Below are 18,927 nucleotides of genomic sequence, written 5' to 3'. Positions count from 1 at the left end.
CCTGGGCTGTGACTGGGGCACCTGGGGGCTATCACAACACAAAGCAAAGAGCCTGAGGGATTTGCCCTCGTCACACAGGGAGTCTGGCGGGAGCTGAGCCCAGATCTCGAGCCACTAACCACTGGGCCACGTTTCCTCCCTGGTGCCCTTCTCCCCATGTGCTATGAGCAAGTCACCACTGGCCCTTCTCTGTGCTCAGCTGCAAACTCCCATTTAACTGGAGGATGGGGGAAAGCTGGGGAGATGACAATCCATCTGCTCCAGACGACTCAGCGGGATGATCCCGATCCAGCTCCCCACGCCCCCCAAAGCGCAGAGCATCGGGCTGAGGTCTGAGCTAACCTGCTCAAGGTCTCTCCCCCCCCCCCCCCCACGCATGGAATATTACAGCCGGGGGGAGGCAGGTCCAGGCCCCATGCTGGGAGTGTCTCTCCCAGCACACCCCCCACACACATCCCTCCTGCATTAGCATGTCTGGTGTGTCCATTGACCCCGATGTGTGTTACACACACACACACACACACGCACACACACGTGGGTCTCCAGCCGGGATCCGAGCCGGGGTTCCTCTGCCAGCACAGAAGGTCATTATCGAGCCGGGGGGGGGCGGAGCCTGGTAGGACGAGCTGGAGCGGGACCTTTCCGCCTGAACCTGTGAGCTCCACCTGCGGGGACCCTCTGGGCTCCTCCTCATGCCCTTGGCAGCCCTAGGCCTTTCCCTGCTCTCAGCCCCGCCTGCCCCCTGCGCTGCCCCAGAGGGGCTCCCATCCAACCTGCCTAGTGCACTGCCCAGTTCCTGCCAGCCGGGGTCAGCAGAGAGACAGGGATGCATGCTTGGGGGAAGAGGGGAGATGTTCCTGCCTTTGCCATCCCCTACCTGCCCCGAGGCCAGTGCTGGGAATGTCCTCAGTTCCTGATGGCAGCCAGCCAGCGCTGGGTCCTCTGAGCCAGGGGTAGGGAGGCGGTTCCGGAGTGTTTGCACCTGCTCTGAAATTTGTCCCACGCCCACTCCCATCTCAACCACCTGGTGCCACCCTCGGCCCATCTTTGCTGCCCAGCTTCCCTGGTCATGGGGTAAACCCAGATCCGGAGCTAGGGGTAAATCCAGGCCAATGCTCTGAGAGTTGAGGGAGAGCTGCACTGGGCAATGCAATCAGAGAGTGTGTGCGCATGGGTACATATATGTGCTCCCATGTATGTGGGCATGTTTGCATGCGTGTTCCTATGTGTGTGCATGGCCATGCATCGGGGTGGGCACATCTGTGTTCATCTGTTGGCGTGTGCGTGTGTTCCCATGTTCATGCATGTTTACATACGTGTGCAGGGTCTCCTGTGTTCTGCGCATGCACGGCTGAGTATGCGTGTGCAGGTGCGTGCGTTGCCCTCTTGTGGCACAGGCCACGGATGGATAAAGGATCGACAGCTGGTGCAAACCAGCAGAGTTGCTCTTTAGCGCGGGTGCTGGGGGGCAGGGGGTTGGGCCATGCTGCTACTCAAGGATGGGGGCTCTAGCCCCAGCTGTGTGATCTGACCCCGTTCCTGTCCCGCTCTGGCTGATCACAAACTCCGCTCTGAGACTCACAGGTTCAGCCGGGCTGGCCCCACGGCCAAGGCTGGGGGTGGTGAGGTGGGATGGATGGAGGGCTCCTGGCAGGAGGAGGAGGAGGAGAAACACATTGTTAAAGATGGGGTGAGGGGGGGTTAGCTGGTTTCTATCCCTCCTGGGCGCACAGGGGATGGGAGGGGGCTGTCCACAGTCTGAGGCAGCTGGGGCCGAAATGGACAAGGAAGCAATCAACTTAAAACAAACAAAAAAAGCCACATCAGGAAGGTTTTTAACGCCCCAGAACCATGGGATCCTTGCTGGACCTGTGGGAAAAAAGCATGTTTAGCCCCCCAGCAAAAATAAATATAGATCTGCCCCCGCCCTGCCCACCCCAGTGCATTTGGAAATACAACATAAGCCGAGAGAAAGAGAGAAAAACATGGATTGGAAAGAATCAAGCCTGGCTTTTTTTTTTTTTGCTGTTGTCTCTTGAGCAATTATCAATTTGTTAATTTACTGGTTTCCAACTGCTGCCGCTGACAGCCCCAATGCTCGTTAGAAAAATCTCGTTTTCTCCCTGCCGTTCCTGGTACTTACGTTAAACTAGAACCCTCCACAAAGGGCCAAGATGGTCAAATTAAAATATATATATATATAAAAAATCAATTGCATCCCCGCCCCTTCTGGCAATAACGGATCGAGTTAAAGACCATGAGTGCAGCTTTTGCTTAATTTAATTTCTTTTAACAGGCAGGAAAAAAATAAGAATCCCAAACCCTGGATTTATCGGAAGAAAAGAAATAAAGGAACAAAAAAAGAATAAAAAGAAATAACATAAAATTCCATATTAAAGTGGTTAGTAAAAACAAACAAAAACCAAACAAACATACCCAAGAGATTACTATTGCTAATGTTAAAAAGCTGGTCTATATATATATATATATGTGTGTGTAGACATAAATATATATATAAACAAATCGGGGCTGGTTTTTTTAGTTGTGCGTCGTCTCGTTAGCAGAGCGTTCCAGGGGTTAACAGAGAGGACAAGCCGGGAGGAATGAGACAAAGTCAAAGAAAATGAAAGTGGGCACTTTAAACCGGGCTTTTACTAAAAGAACCCAAGAGGTTTAGGAGCTCCTGCTTGGGGGTGTGGGAAAGAATTCTGAATCGGCACCATGGTAAAGCAGGTGCTTCACTTTAAGCATGTGCTTCTGTTCTAATGTCTGAAGTCTCCTTGTGTACTAATGATCAGTAATAATAAATAATACTACTATTAATGAAATAAATTTCAGTGGGAGTGAAAGTCCTATTGACTTCGTGGGGATTCACGCACAGGGTCACGCGCTGTCCCAAACAGGGATAGCGGCACGCCCATGCTGAACCAATGTAAGCACCCAAATCCATGGATATCCACCCCTCCCTTGGCCAAACGCCTGGCCACGAAGGAGAGGGAGTCAAAAAGCGAATTTGCCAATTGAAATCAAATTGACGGCATTTTTTTTTTAAATCAATCAATAAGCCCATCTGACCTGTCAGCTCCCTCCCCGCTCATATGAACCACGTTTTTTTAAAATTCCGTGTTAAGGGAGGGGGGAAAGAAGGAATTAGGAAATAATAATCATAAAAAAGAGACAGAACCGAAATCAAGAGGAGAAAGAGAAAGCCGGTGACTGAGGTAGATACCCGACTGGTTGCCATGGAAACATGAATAGAGGAGCAGAGAAACTCAGTTGAATGATTAAAAAAAGACGGAGAGGAAGCCCCCATGACTAGTTCCCCTGAAGGAGGTAAAAAGTCGAGCAGACATTAATGGTTGCCCCCCCAACCCCCCACCAGCAGACGAGCCAAGGAATCATGGATCAGACTTTGGATTCCAGTTTGGTTACAAAAATCCTTTCCAGATTGGAGCTGGTGGCTTGTATTTTGCATCGGGCAGGTGGCGAAAGGGGCCTGTATTTTAGCTAGGGAGGCCAATTGGAATTAACAAGACCAGAGAGAGAAAATTGGGGGGGGGGGATGGGGAGAGGGAAGGTTCTGGGAGGAAAAAGGTAAGTTAGGAAAAGAGGGATCGGGGTAGGATCAGAGGAGACGGAATTCACATTTAATATGGCCACAGAGAATATAACAAGGTGTTAGGTTTAGGGGGTCAGTGGTAATGTTCTGTTTACCTTTTTGTTCCACTTCTACTTTAAGCATCGGAAGAAAGAAGAAAAAAAATAGATTGAAAAAAAAAAAGTGCAAGGAAAGAAGAAAAAAAAAGAGAGAAGAGATTAAATTGCTTTTCCCCCCCGCCCCAAAGAAACCTTTTCTTTATCGCAACTTTTTCCGCCCCGCCCTTCCGACCCCCATTTTTTCAGAGCCCACCCCCCGCCCGTTTTAATTGTTAAAATTGTTGCTTGTTTTAGGCAAAGAGAGAGAGAAAAACGTGTGTTGGATTTTTGTTGGAGGATTTTATAAATCAGGTTTGATTTGTTTTTAGGATTCAATGGTTTTTTTTGCTCCAGCAGCGACGCCCTTGGAAAGAGAAACATCAAGAACCCCCCCCCCCCCCGCCCAATGCAAATAATAAAATAATAAGAAATGTTGCAACAACCCAAAATTATAAGAATTAAAAAAAAAAAAACCAAATGCAAAACTCTGAGCACCCCAGGAACAGAAAGGACAGTAGGAAATAGATAGGGATGGACAGATGGATGGTTGTGTATGGGGATAGATAGATAGATAGATAGATAGATAGATAGATAGATAGATAGATAGATAGATAGATAGATAGATAGATGTGTATGGGAATAGGCAGTTAGATAGAGAGGGTATATGGGGATAGACAGGTAAATAGATAGAGTGGGTGTATGGGAATAGACAGATTGATTGATCAGTCAAAGGAACCAGGATTCTGGGATCTCAGCTGAACTAAGAGGCCCAGGTGGCTCGTAGACATCCGCCCCCACCCTCAACTGCTGATCTTCAGTTGTGTAGCTTTAAGCTGACACCAATCCTCTCGTCAATATCAGCCCACTCATCACCCTAGATCTAAATGAGTGTATTCCCTGGTCTGGGTCATGCAGGAGGTCTGAGTAGATGATCAGATCTAATCTATCTATCTATCCCCATCCACCCATCATCTATCTATCTATCTATCTATCTATCTATCTATCTATCTATCTATCTATCCCCATCCGCCCCTTCTATCTATCTAATCTATCTATCTATCTATCTATCTATCTATCCCATAAGAACAGAGATGCTGGGTCAGCCCAATGGTCCAGCTAGCTGAGTGTCCTGTCTTCTGAGAGATGCTGGATCCAGATGCTTCAAAGGGAACTAACAGAACAGGGCAATTATCAAGTGACTCATCCCTGTCATCCAGTCCCAACTTCTGGCCATCAGAAGCTTACTTTAGAGACACCCAGCGCATGGGGCTGCGTCCCTGACTAGCTTGACTAATAGCCATTGATGGACCTATCCTCCAGGGACACCTCCAACCGATTTGGCCTTCCCAACAGGTGCAGCAGCACGTTCCACAGACTGACTGTGCGGTGCTTGCCGAAGTACTTAAGGTTGTTTTAAACCTGCGGCCTGTTCCTTTCATCGGGTGAGCCCTGGCTTTTGTGCTAGGTGAAGGGTCAGTAACACTTCCCGAGTCACTGTCTCCACACCAGCCATGATTTTACAGCCCTCTATCACGTGCCCCCGTAGTCGTCTCTTTTGTAAGCTGAATGCTCCCAGTGCTTTTACTTTCTTCTCGTACGGAAGCTGTTCCATCCCCCTGATCAATTTTGTTGCCTTTCTCCAGTCCTAATATATCTTTTTTTGCGATGGGGCGACCAGAACTGCAGGGAATATTCAAGATGTGGGGGCACCGTGGATTATACACCTCTCTCTCTCTCTGTACACCCCCACTGCCTAGCTATCTATCCACCCACCCCGCCCCCATTCAGCTGTCTATAAAGGTGTATTTCTAACATGATACGCAGCACAGTTCCTAGGCATAGATCCATCACACCCCTAAGTCCCTGTCCCCCCGTCTCACTCCCAGACGCACTGGGAATCCAGGCTCCCTTTCTCATCGCCTTTGAAAGCTCCTACCCCACTGAGGCAAACCCTCTGTGCTCTGTAAACCGGGATTGTTTCTGTCATGATTGATGGGCCTGCCCCCCTATCCCCTGCACCCTCCCAGGCCCCACTGCACCTCGACCACACTCCATCTGCTCCTTCCTCTCTGATGCCTCTACCCTGTGACGATAATCCCTGGTCAGCATCCTAACACCCCCCCCCCCCCCGCCCGTATACCAGTAGGGAAACTGAGGCACAGAGCAGGGAAGCAGCTCCTCCCAGCTCACCCAGAAGAGCCAGAAATAGAGGCCAGCTCTTCTGTGCCTCAGTGCAGTGCTCTCGCCACTAGACCACGCTGCCCTCTTGATCCTGTTAGCAGTGGACTGGTGCCCTCCTAGCTCAGAGCCCACAGAGCCCTCCAATGTCTGCTTGGTCCACTGAAGAGCTTGGGGAAGCAGCACACAGCTCCACCGAGCTCCAGGGGGCAGTGTGAGCTCCACCGGTCGTGGTGCTCTGCCGAGAGCTCTGGCTCCGACTAAATACAAATGACCTTGTTTTTTAAAACAACAAGGAGGCCGGTGGCACCTTAAAGCCTCACAGATTTATTTGGGCACAAGCTTTTGTGGGTAAAAACCTCACTTCTTCGGATGCATCTGAGGTTTTTACCCACGAAAGCTTATGCCCAAATAAATCTGTTAGTCTTTAAGGTGCCACCAGACTCCTTGTTGTTTTTGTAGATACAGACTAACACGGCTACCCCCTGATCCTTGTTTTTTAACTACACTTTGAATGGAAACTTTCTCCTCTGCGGGTGGGAGGGGGGAAAGGAGCTGGCTCCAATCTGACCCCAGGGTGGCTCTGGGGGGCAGGGAATGGGACAGGGGGCCTTTCCCCTCTAGGGGGCACCACTTTTGGTCCTTAGGAGGGAATTCTCCAGGTTGGCGTTTGGCCAGGATGGACACCGGGGTTCACACCCCAACCTGCCGGGGCTCCTTAGCTACACGTGTATTCAGGCCTGGATGTGAGATGTGACCCGAAGGACCGGGGCGGAGCGGGGTCTGAGGAGTTGGGCCTGGGCTGGGCTTATGGTCCTGTCTCCTTGGGAACTGTACCCCAACAGAGGTTACTGATGCCTGACAGACGGACAGAGGGCTGGGTAGACAAAGGGGGTGAAAGGGGATAGACAGATGGATACAGCTGTGTGTGTGGATAGACAGAGCGCTGTGTATGGGGCTGAGTAGATACAGAGAAGGGGTGTTTGAGGGTAGATAGGGAGTTATGAGGCTGGCTGGATAGAGGGGTGAGTATGGGATGGATGGATGGATAGACAGGGGTATGTATGGGGCTGGATGGATAGAGAGGTGTGCATGGGGCTGGATGGACAGAAAGAGGGATTTGTATGGGGATGGCTGGCTGGAAGGGTGTGCATGGGGTTGGCTGGCTGGATGGAGGGGTGTGCATGGGGCTGGATGGACAGACAGAGGGGTGTGTATGGGGCTGGATGGATCGAGGGGCTGGATGGACAGACAGAGGGGTATGTATGGGGCTGGATGGACAGACAGAGGGGTTTGCATGGGGCTGGATGGACAGACAGAGGGGTATGTATGGGGCTGGATGGACAGACAGGGGTTTGCATGGAGCTGGATCGACAGACAGAGGGGTAAATCTATGGGGATGGACAGACTGACAACCTAGCAGTGCTAGTCTGACTCTCACCCCCTCATTGCCCCTCACCGGTTGGCTCTGGGGTCAGCCGTTCTCCCCAGTGCAGAGGACTGCGGCCATTGGCGGTGAGATCTGTGGGGCGGCGCTGACAGCCGGCCAGGGCACGGGGCTAAGGCGGTGCAGAGCGGAGCGAGGTGGCCCCCTGCCTTGCTCCATGGTCGCCCCGAGGGCTGGCCTGGCCCGGCGCAGAACTAATGCCAAGCTGGTGAACTTGTGGAAAGGGGACTAGCGGGGGGGGGGGGGGAGGATATTAAACACAGGGGGAAGCGAGTTAAAAATAGCGCTTGGGAAGGGGAAAAACCAGCTCCAGCCGGAAATTAACATCCGCCGAGCCGCCCAGCAGGGGCTTTAGCGAGACAGGCCGTAGCGGCAAAGAGCAAACCAGCCGGGTAGAAATCTCCAGCCACACGCGTTTGTGCCAGGGCGGGAGGCAAATCGGTGCCCCACCCTGAGGATGCTGTGGGGTCGGGCGGGGGGGGGGGGGGTGAACTGCCTTGCTGCCAATGGAGCCGCACAAGACCTGGGACTTAACCCTAACTCGGCTCCCGTGATGACGGGTGGATAAAAAATATGAAAAACTTGGGATGAGACTGTCGGCTGGTCCGCACAGGTGCTGGCTGAGGGCGACAGGTTTCCTGGTGCCGCTCTGCTAATGGCCGAGTCTGTTACGGCCAGGCCACAGAGCTCACTAGCTCAAGGGGTGTAGCTCTGAAGAGTCCCGGGGCAGCCCCTATCATGGAGGGGAGGGATAGCTCAGTGGTTTGAGCATTATCCCCCCCCTCCCCCCCAAACCCAGGGTTGTGAGTTCAATCCCTGAGGGGGCCATTTGGGGATTGGTCCTGCTTTGAAGTCCCTTCCAATCCTGATATTCTATGTTGGCCAGCCCAATCCCACCAGAGACTCTGCCCCTTGACAGGTTGCCCTTGTGGCTGCAGAGAAATGAGACAGGGAGGCTCCTGAAGGCAGAGCCAGGATTCCTTCTGGTTTTAAAATCAAATGATTCCTAAGCTGATCTCACCTTTTGGGGTCTAGGATTTTTGACCGTTCAGGGCTGGTGATGCTGTAAAGCGGGTGGTGTGTGGGTGGGTGTGTGTGGCTGGGTGGCTGGGGGGGGCAGGGGGGCCGTCTCCTTCTCTGTCTGTGCAGCACCCGGCACTAAGGGGGGGAAGGGGGAGTTGGATCTTGGCTGAGACCTCCCGGCATTGCTGTAATAATAAACTAGTGAATAACTGCTCACCCAACTGAGTAAAGGCAGCCCCGGCCTGGCCTGAAATATACACAGCTGCTGTCAATGACTAACAAATCCCTTGTGGAAAAAACAGAGGCGCCCCCTCGAGATCCCGGGGGAAGGAAGGGAAAGAAACAATGTGACAGGAAATAAAAGAGAGAGGCGGGGGGGGAGGGGGGGGCTGAGAAAAAGGGTTGTGTTTTTTTTTTTCTATTTGCACAATTATAACAATTATATTTTTATAATCCTGCCCCCTCCAAAATAAATTAAATAGATAAGAAAAAAACAAACAAAAAAGACCCAACCAAAATTAGAGGCATTCAATTAACACAAGGAAAATTGGCACCTGAAGAAGGAAAATAGGCCGTTTGGTTAGAACGGAGGCAGCTGAAAAGGAAGAAAGCGGGGAGTTCCACACCCCCCTCCGTCCCCTTCCCCCATCTCCCCGCTTTCTGCACCCCTGCCCTGCCCCGACCCCCACAGATCAACAGCACCGGGGCACCCTCGGGAGAGTAGGAAGGGACAGACAGACCGCAGGGGGCAACATGGAGCGCAGAGAGAGAGGAGGAGCTGCATGGGACTGGATGGTCTGGTTGCTGATTATCCCGGCCTGGTGCAAAGCACTGTGGGTTAGAAGGTGCCAGACGTGCTCCAGGATGGAAGCCCGCTTTTGTCGTGGTGAGTTGAATGAGGCCTGGCAGGGTTGGCGTGACTCCCATCATGCTTTGCTTCATGTTAGCACGACTCCCATCATGCTTTGCTTCATGTTAGCACGACTCCCATCATGCTCCACCTTGTGGTTAAGCAGTGGGAGTTGGGGGCACGCGCTGGGCATGCAGCGGTGCGAAATCACAGCTGCTTCCCACAGTGCCGTGGTGGTGCCCATCTTTGGGCCTGGCCTCCTGGGATCTAGCCCTGGCTCCCTCCCCTTTCAGAGCTGAGAACAGAACCCAGGAGTCCTGACTCCTAGATCACTGGCCTGTGCTGTCTCCTTCTGCACTCCCCCGTACCCAGCATGGGGCCGATGCCCACCCCCGCGGTGTTACGCCCAGGGCCGGGCAGAGGCCCAAACCCTGCACTCGCAGCCGAGCTAGCTCAAAGCTTTCCCCCAAATCTCTCCCCTGCCATTTCAAAAATGCAGAGAGGTCAAAATGAGCCCACGTCACGGGCCCGGCTCGGTTATGATGAAAACCTGGGCGGGACGGTTACTCGGGCGAGCTCCCAGAAGGGCCAAGAGCCCCGTGGCTGAGGCGTCACTTGGCAGATGACGACACGAGTTCAAGGCCCTGCTCAGCCTGATTCACAATAGCCGCTTGACCCTGAGCCCTGGGCTAGTCAGGGTCGAGGAGCGGCTCCGCTGCCTCTTCCTCCAGCGGGGGGCGCTCACGGGAGGGGGTGTGTGTGATGCCGGTTCAAGGCCTGGCTGTGAATCTTACATCCCAGCCATGAGCCTGCCCTGTTGGGCTACCCTGAGGTCCCCCCCAGGACCCGCCTGTCCCATATCGGAGGTTGCCAGCCCCACATCTGACCCGGGAGGGCTGCACCCTCGCAATGCGGAACAGCAGATGCCGGGGCCCCTCTGACAGCTGGATCTCAGCTCCTTGTGCTGGGGACGCCAGGATGGGCTGGTCCCCGGCCTGGGCTGGCTGGACCCTCCTGAGCAGGGATGGAGCGGACGAGTGACGCCAATGGAGCGACATCGCTTTACGCCAGCTCTGGATCTGGCCCCTTCTGCCCCAGATCCCTCGGTCGGCCCCACCGCCTTGGCCATCCTCCTTCCCCTATGGGAAACCCTGGGGCCAACGCGCCCACTTCCCAGTGATTCCCAACTGGCTTCTGCCTCAGCGCTAGGCCCAGAAGGTGCCTCTGACCCTAGCCCGGGGGCTCTGGAGCTGAGAAAGCCGCTCCCTGGCCTGTCCTGCCAGACCCACGGTGAGCTAGTCTGGATTTACACACCCGAGTCAATGAAATCAGAGGCGCAGATACCCAGCTGGTGTAAACGGGCATAGAGCCATTAAAGTCAATGAAGCTACATCAGTTTACCCCACTTGGGAATCTGCTTTTCAGAGAGTGATGTCAGATTTACTCCTTGGTCTCCATGAAAGCAGGATTTTGCTTCATCCGAGTTACTTTGGATGTACGCGCCGGTTTTGGTGGCGCTAACTCCTGCTTTCCACCCTGGCCACGGTGGGAGCAGAATTGGACATCCAGGGAGCCACTGCGGGTTTACACCCCAGCGTAACCGAGAGCCAGATCCGGATTCGGCACCGTCATGCCAGCGTCGCTGAGCTCCACCCCCGCTCTCTCTCTCGTCGCTAGTCCCACACCCTGAACCTCGCCTGTCCCTTGCTGACGTTGGCTGTTGGGTGAGTGGCAGCGCGGGGGAGAGCAGATGGTGGGCACCGAGCCAGCGCCGGGAGAACAGCCGCGCCTTGAAATGTGAGGAGAGGGGTGGCCAATCCGCTGCAGCGATGCCACCCGGCAAGCATTTGGGCAGCGCGTATGTCGCCTTGAAATGTGTTGCATGAGCGGGTGGGAGTGGGGGGGGGGAGACATGTCAATTTCCACTTCTCCCAAGGAAGGAGCGGCAGATGGGAATGGAAATCAAGGAGTGGCAGAGGGGCCCAGCTGATGTAAACAGGTGAGGGATAAACCCTACACCGAATCACAACGCCTTGGATCTGGCCCAGCTGACACGGGCAGCCACATGGTGAGGAGGCAGGGAGAGGAATGCTCTGCCTCTCGGATACCGGGTGTGAGTTTGGGCATGTGCAACATGCACGGGTGTGCATCTGGGTGTATGTGTGTGTGCTGTGTACAGATGTGTGCAATGTACAGGCGTGTGCATCTGTGCACATGTGAGTGTGCAGGATACAGGCATGTGCAATGTGCAGGGGTGTGCATATGTGTGTGTGCAGGATACAATCGTGTGCAATGTACAGGCATGTGCATCAGTGTGCATGTGTGTGTGCCGTGTATAGAGACATGTACAGTGTACACACACGTGCATCTGTGTGCATGTGTGTGTGCAGGATACAGACGTGTGCCATGTGCAGGCGTGTGCATCTGTGTGCATGCGTGTGTGCAGTGTACACACATGTGCAATGTATACACCTGCATCTGTGTGCAACTGTACATGTGTGTGCGTGAAAACTCATTCAGCTGGCACCTCAGGGCCAGGCCCTTAGCTGGGAGAAATCAGCGGAGCTTGGCAGGCTCCGATTTCCAGCCCTCCATCTCTACAGCTCTCTCCTCTCCATGCTCCGTCGCTCCCCCCTGCCATCCGTTCCCCCCACCCTTCCTGCCTAGCCCTCTCTCCAGCCCCATCCCGCTCACAGCCCAGCCCGTCTGAGATCCCAGCCCAGTCTCAGCGGGGTGCCCCCGTGCTGTTGGGGGGTAGAGTCAGTTATATCCTGAGATGAGGGAGGTTGTCTGGGCGCGTCCCCCGCAGAGCTGAAAGGAAAAGGAACAGGAATCGGAGTTAAATCGGTTAAGAGGATGCGCTGGACTCTGACGCCCTCTCGGCTCCGGCTCTGTCTGCGAGGAGAAACCAAAGGGGGTGTTACCAGGGCTCCCCTCCCCCCCAGCCCAGCCCCCCGGAAAAAGACAGTGCGTCAAACAACAGGAAGCAACGCCCCCCACCCCTGAAATGACATGCCCTGGCTCGCGCTACACAAAGCGGCAGAGAGAGGACAGGGGGTGTTTGCTGTAGACCCAGAGGGAGAGAGGCGCCCCAAAACCGGCTCCCTTAGACAGTAGCGCTGGCTTCAAACCCCCCCACCCCGCTGTTCCTTCTCTTTTGACCCCCAGTGGGCATGGATGAGCTGGAGCAAAGATCGCACCATGCACCCCAGAGCTGGGGTCACTCTCCCGGGATCCCTTTGGAGTACCTAGGGTTTGGGGGCACCCAGTGGGGGCAGGATTTGGGGGGCCGAGCGCCTCCTGTTGCTTCCTATGCTGGGACCTGGCTAGGGTTGCCCTACCCTCCAGGATTGTCCTGAAGTCTCCAGGAATTAAAGATTAATTTGTAATTAAAGATTATGTCATGTGATGAAACCTCCAGGAATACGTCCAGCCAAAATTGGCAACCCTAGACCTGGCTCCCTTGGAGGCCAGGGAACTGTCACAGAGCCAGATCAGTCTGCTAAGGTGGGACTTCCTGTTTTTTCCAACCCTGACTTCCTGTTTATTCCCTGAACCCCACTTCCTGTTTCCATGCAGGAAGACCTGCTCCTCAGGAGGGAATTTCCCAGGCCCAAGAGGAGTAGGGGACTGTCAGCCTGGCCTGGTTCCAACACACGTGCGGCTCCGGTCGCTGCTGGGAGTGTGTTGGGAAGGGGAACTGAGTGGGGGCAGAGGGGTGTGCGCACATGCAGAGCACACACGCATGTGCCCGCATCCACACGCACAACACATAGGGAGCACATGCATACACATGCGGAGCACACACATGTACACACACACACAGTCTTTCTTCCCTCCCCAACTCCAGATCTCCCTTCTGCTCCTCTGTGTTTATCTGCCGGCTCTCCCCCAGCTCTGGCCTAGGGCAGGTGCTCCCCAAACCCAGCCCTGCTCAGGGGCCCCCGTTGCCAGAAATCTGCCCCAGAAAGATGCTCCCTCCTCAAACGTAGCTCCAGGATCCTTCCCACCTGAGTCCTGACTTCCACCCTCCCCCACCGCTCTAACCACTAGACCCCACTCCCCTCCCACCGCATGGGGACACGTGGGTCGTCAATCACTTCTCCCCACTCAGCCCCCTCCTGGGACAGGTACAATCCCCCCCACCCCGGAACAAGCAGGGCAGGCCCCCATCCTAGCCTTGCTCCTCAGTGCCCCCTTGGGATGGGCAGGGTACTGCAGGGTAGCCTTAGGCGTGGTTGGGACGCGAGGCAACCTCTAGGGGTGACGCTGGGCAGTGCCGGCTGGAGAGCCTGAGGGAACCGCAGGGTCTGTCTGTGTCCAGCAGTCTCAGCGGCGAGACACGTGATACGCCCCCCCCCCCCGCCCCCAGCACCCCAGGGTTTGCCGGCTTCTCTATTACTTCCTGGGGCCCACACTGACTGCGAGGGGGGCACACCCCCTACCAAGCCCCTCACACCCTCTCCTTGAAGCACAGCGCCCCCTAGCACCACACTGGGGCCAGCAGTGACAGCAGGGGGCGGGGGAATCTCCTCCATTAGCATCTCCTCCCCCTCCCCTCCCGTGGCATGTTCTCCCCCAAAGGATGGAGCCAAAGCGAGGCACCCAAATCCTTTAGCCCTGGCCCTAATCATTCCTCCCCCCCCCCACAGCGCCAGGGATCAGGGAGCCGGTTCTGGGGGGGTCTCCCCCCGCTTTGGGTGGGAGGTTCTTCACAGCAAGGAGGGAAGCAAACAAATCGGACCCGGACACGGTTGTAAAGAGCAATGAGAATGGGACTCACTGTATGGGACACAGTCATACTGGACCTCCAGGTACTTGTAGGTTCCGGGGCAGGGGTCCGGGAAGGCGTCCGATCCAGCCACCACCACGCACTGCGTCCGGTTATTGCACCTGGGGGAGAGAGGGGGCCCGGGGGCCGATAAATTAAAGACAGTCCCGTAGCGATGCTACATAACGGTGCCGAAATGCGGCCACCTCTGGGGTGTGTCAGGGCAGTGCAGAACCCTGGCTGAAACAGGAGCAGGGCTGGGCAGGAGAGGGATGTCAGGAAGCGACGAGGAGATGGCTGGCCTTGGGATGGGGCCAGGAAGCTGGGTTTCATGTCCTGACTATTGTGAGAAACATGGGGAGGGCGCGGGGCTGGGGGGGTCTTCAGTGACCTGCAGGGGGTCAGGGCCTTGGTTTTATGTCTTGCCCTAAAGGCAGCACATTCAAGCCTCAGACTGGGAGTCTGGACAGTTCAGGGGAGTGGTGCCTAGGGGTTACAGCAGGGAGGGCTGGGGTCAGGACAGCAGGGCTCTATTCCCACGTCTAGGGAGTGGCACCTAGGGGTTAGAGTAGGAGGGTTGGGGGTCAGGACACCTGGGTTCTAGTCCCACATCTGGGGAGTGGTGACTAGGGGTTAGAGTGAGGCTGAGGGAACTGGGGGTCAGGACACCTGGGTTCTCTTCCCAGCCCTGACACAGAATCGGCGTGCAGAAACCCATTCCCGTTTCGGTGTCTCGGTTTCCACAGCTGTGAAATGTGGAGATGGCACCGAATGAGCCCCGTCTGCAAGGCGTGATGTACATCTGCCCGGCTGGAGGTGTCTATGGTGTCTCAATCCAGGGCAGACAATCCCCAGGGCTGTCTCGCCTTTCGCCCTCTCCCACTGAGTATCTCAGCCTGAGCCCAGAGATTCCCTCTGCTGGGCCCTGATCAAAACACGGGGCCCAGGGCACCACGACCAGGCTGAAAGAAGGGATTGCTTTAGTTAGGGGGCAGAATTGGCCTGTGGAACCCACTGCCAGAGAATGAGACCGGGGCCAAAAACGCAGCAGGACAGGTCGGGCACGGCTGGGTCACCAGAGCATCCCAGGCAGGAGAAAAAGTGTGAAATCAGGGCTGGAACCCCGGGCACTGAGCGAAGGGGTAAAAGGCCCCATCTAGGCTTGTTATTCCATCACTGCCCTCTAGGGGGCTCCCTGCACCAGCCTCTGAAGCAGCTGATGTGAGTGGCTGGAGCCGGGAGACCAGGGTAGATGGGCCCATTCAGGAGGGTGATTCCTGTGTTCCAAACACGCAACCACCCCCCCACCCCCACATACACCTACTCATGCCCATGTGTGTAGATTCACCCTCCCACACACGTTTACTACATACTGCTCCACCCTTCCACACACCTGCACCCCCCTCCATGCACAAGCCCCCCTTTCCACATGCCCATGTCAGCACGCCCCCATCTACATCCCCTCCCCCATGCAACCCCCCCCACACACACACACACAGAGGCTGTGGGTTCTCACCGCCACGCTGCCTGTTACAATCACGTCTCTGTGGCAGGCCGGGTGTGGGTGAGGGGGAGGTTTGGCTCGGGGGTATTTTTCCCAGCAAGCACTCCAGGATAATTGCCCAAACTACATGAGCTCTGTGGACGGGGTTTCCTGGGGGGCTGAGAGCCCCAGGCTGGGGGCCCCTCATTGTTTGGCTCCCTATTGTCTCCAAGCTGAGGCTGAGTGTCCAAGATTGGAGTAATAAATATCCAGGAAGACCTGCTTCCCTGATTTCACCTTTAGCGGCCTCTCCGGCTCAGTCCCCCAGCAGAGAGCGGGAGAGAACAAAGCAAGGGAGAGAGAGAGACAGAAGAACAGCATGAAAGGAAGCCAGAAGGGAAGAAAGAAACAGAAAGAACAAAAGAAAGAAAGAGGAGCGGGGCGGGAAAGAAGGAACGGATGTTAGAACGAACGAGGCAAGCGTGCAAGCAGGAGGGGGAGCAGGAATGGCGGGATGGCAAGAGGAGGGGTATAAAGAGAGAAGGGGGGAATTAGGAACCCTCCTTCAGGCCCACCCTGCCCAGCACCCCTTGGCCGCGCTGCCTCCTGTGGCAGGAAGTCCCGCAGGGTAACGGGTAACACGTTTCCTTTTGGGGGTTCTAAGCTCGCGGCTGCTTGGGACTCCCTTGGGGCTCAGGACCCAGTGAGCAGCCCCCAAAGGGGGAACAGGGATGGGCTGGGGGAGTCACTCGGTAAAGCTAAGTAGGGGTCAAAGACTCCCTCTGTTCTCCCAGTGGGAGGGAGAAGATGCTGGTACGACCCACTCCCTCCTCCCCCTAGCGCCTGTGCCCTGGGGCATGGACCCCTCGGGGGACTGGGGGGTGACTCCTGGTGCTCGTGCCCCAGGGTGCAGATCCCTTGTGTGTTGGGGGGTGATTCCTGGGAGTTCTCTGACCAGACGTTAACCTGAGGGTACCTCTGGTGTCAAAGATGAAAGAACCCCGATGTCCTGGCCAGTCTGATGTCCCAGGTCCAAGAGGGGGCCATGGTGAGGGAAGGGGGAGACCTGGGGGGAGCGGTCAGTGTTTAGGAGCGAGCAGAGTCCAGAGGCAGATGGAGCTGAGCCCCCGGAGTCGCTCCCCCCAGCTGGGAGTCAAGCATGCTGTTGTAATTGCAGAGAACGGCCACGGGAGGGCGACATTGCTCCACTTATCCCCCCTCCGCAGCCTGCTGAACCCCTGACCTGCCTATGCCAGGGTGGGGGTGGAGGTTTCTGTTCCCCGCCCCCAGGTCAGAGCTGAGGACTGGCCAACTCGCGGCGGGCGGCTAATGGAAGGGAGAGGAAAGAAGTGGGGAGAGAGTGGAAATGAACAGATATCTGGACCAGCCCCTTGCAGGATGCATCAAATGGGGGTGGGGGGGCACAGGAGAAAGGGGGTTCAAAGTCTCCTGTGACCTCCACAGCAAAAGTGTGGGACCCAGCCCCCCTGAACTAACCCCCAGGCCCCACTCCCCTCCCAGAGCTGGGGACAGAACCCCGGAGTCCTGCTCCCACACCCTGACCCCCAGGAAGTTCCCGCAGCCCTAGCCAAGGCTGGAGCCAGGGCGGATTTGGGAGCTGCCTGGTGCCAACCAGCTGGGGGAGCAGGTGGTGGGAGCCTGGAGAGGGCCCCCCTCCCTTCCCTGCCCATCGCTGGCAAACAGCCGTGGCTAATGAGATGGCAGCTGCCCTGCCCCGGGGGAGCCCTGCCTGGGTCCCGGGGACATGAGCCCAGGTTGCTCTAGCAGCCGACGGCCCCGGGGAACGGCCCCGTCCACCCCTTCTCCGATTGCATCAGCCTTGCCAGGGAGAGCAGGTGGCAGGAGCTAACGAGGGAGGGATCGGGGGGCGGGTATGGGGGGAGATGTTGGAGCTCCCTGGCAGCAGGGATGCGGGGGGGGAGGCATTGCCAGGAGGAGGAAGGTGGTGATCTCTCCACCCACCTCACCCTGCAACACTCCTGTTCCTGCTGCAAGGGCTTCTGGGAGTCTGGCTCACACAGGCCCAATGGTGGGAACTGAAGCTAGCATCCTGACTCCCAGCCACCCTCTGCTCTAACCACTAGGCACCACCCCCTCCCATAGCCGGGGATAGAACCCAGGAGTCCTGACTTTGCTTTATAACTGTGAAAATGTTTGCCTTGGTCTGCCACCCATCCAGCAGGGCTAGCTGGATCAGCCGGGCCATCAAGGACCATCGCAGTACAAAGGCTGGGTTAATGGCACCTGGCAAATGCTGCTTGGAAGCTGAATGAAAGAAATCAAATAAAGCCACAGGAAAATCTTCCATCTCTTTGGCTGTTTGAACTGGGGGGGGGGGGCGCAGAGAAAGCAAACTGAAGCCAGAGATCCCCAGGGGCTGCCCCCTGGGTCCGCCCCGAGAGACACGTGGAATTGACAGATCACGACAACTCTCAGGAGCGAGCTGGTAACTCACTGGTGTGTGTTTGTTCGCTTGCTTTACTCTGTCACTAACTCGGATTCCTTCTCCCTAGTTAATAAACCTTTAGCTAGTTTGGTCCAGGCCTGGCTACAGGCACTGTCTTTGGTGTAGGACCAACCGTCTGGGGTCAGTGACTAGTCTCTTAGGGCAAGAAGCGACCTGAGCATGGTGATTTTTGGTGTGAGTGACCATTTGTCACTCAGTCCCGTGTGTCTGGGTGGCAGGATAGACTGGAGAGGCTAAGGGGACTGTCTGCGACTGATCCGGGAGTTCACAGTTGTTACTGGCTGGGTGAAATCTCATTATACCACACACCACCAGCTTGAGGGGTCTACCCTGTTTGCGACAGTCTGCCCTGAGGTTGGCACCCGCCGTTGTGAGCTGCTCCAGACAGTGTGACACCTACTTCCTTCCAGAACTAGGGATAGAACACAGGAGTCCTGACTCCCAGCCATCCCCCGCCGCTTTAACCACTAGACCCCGCTCCCTCAACCTCTGTGGATGTCTCACTGCTGCAGAGATGGGTCCTCTCTAAACCAGACAGCCCCTTTGCCAGCCAGGTAGCCATTCTCCACAGGGCTGTGCCAGGCTGTGGGGGGGGGAGATGGAGCCAGGTTGGGGGGAAGCTGTGCCAGACGCGGGGGTTGTGCCAGGCTGGTGGGGGAGTTGTGCCAGACTAGGGGCTGTCCCAGACTGGGGGCTGTCCCAGGCTGGGGGCGGGGGACAGTGCTGCAGGGAGAGAGGACACCGCTGAGCCGTGGTTCCAGGAATTGGCCACACGGTACTCAGGAACGAAACCCTCTTTGGAAAAGCCAGAAACGCTGGTACAGTAATCGGAGTGTGCCCTCAGACCACACGCTGCCTGTGCCCGCCCAATGCCTGCCTGCCTGCTCTTTCTTCTGCTGGACTCCACCCACCCCTAGCCCTCACCCCCAGATCTCACTGCCCCCCACAGCACAGCCTGCCTTGGAGCACCCCTCCCCACACAGCCCCCTAG

General features: G+C 56.1%; 1 protein-coding gene across 5 annotated transcripts in view; it reads right to left on the bottom strand.

The window, feature by feature from the left end:
- Positions 1-18,927, bottom strand: part of ADGRL1 (adhesion G protein-coupled receptor L1) — a 94,785-nt gene that overhangs the window by 26,468 nt on the left and 49,390 nt on the right. For 3 of the 5 annotated variants that reach the window (XM_054012460.1, XM_054012461.1, XM_054012465.1), the window contains exon 4: positions 13,978-14,087. In XM_054012460.1, the coding sequence (XP_053868435.1) occupies positions 13,978-14,087 (110 nt within the window). Of the gene's footprint in view, positions 1-3,714; positions 3,772-13,977; positions 14,088-18,927 lie in introns of those variants that run through there. The other 2 variants (XM_054012464.1, XM_054012463.1) reach the window with 2 other exon arrangements.

Source organism: Malaclemys terrapin, chromosome 23, assembly GCF_027887155.1.
Source record: "Malaclemys terrapin pileata isolate rMalTer1 chromosome 23, rMalTer1.hap1, whole genome shotgun sequence".
Classification (NCBI taxonomy): Eukaryota; Metazoa; Chordata; order Testudines; family Emydidae; genus Malaclemys; species Malaclemys terrapin.
The sequence above is the reverse complement of the archived record's forward strand: the minus strand, read 5'-3'. Positions and strand labels throughout refer to the sequence as shown.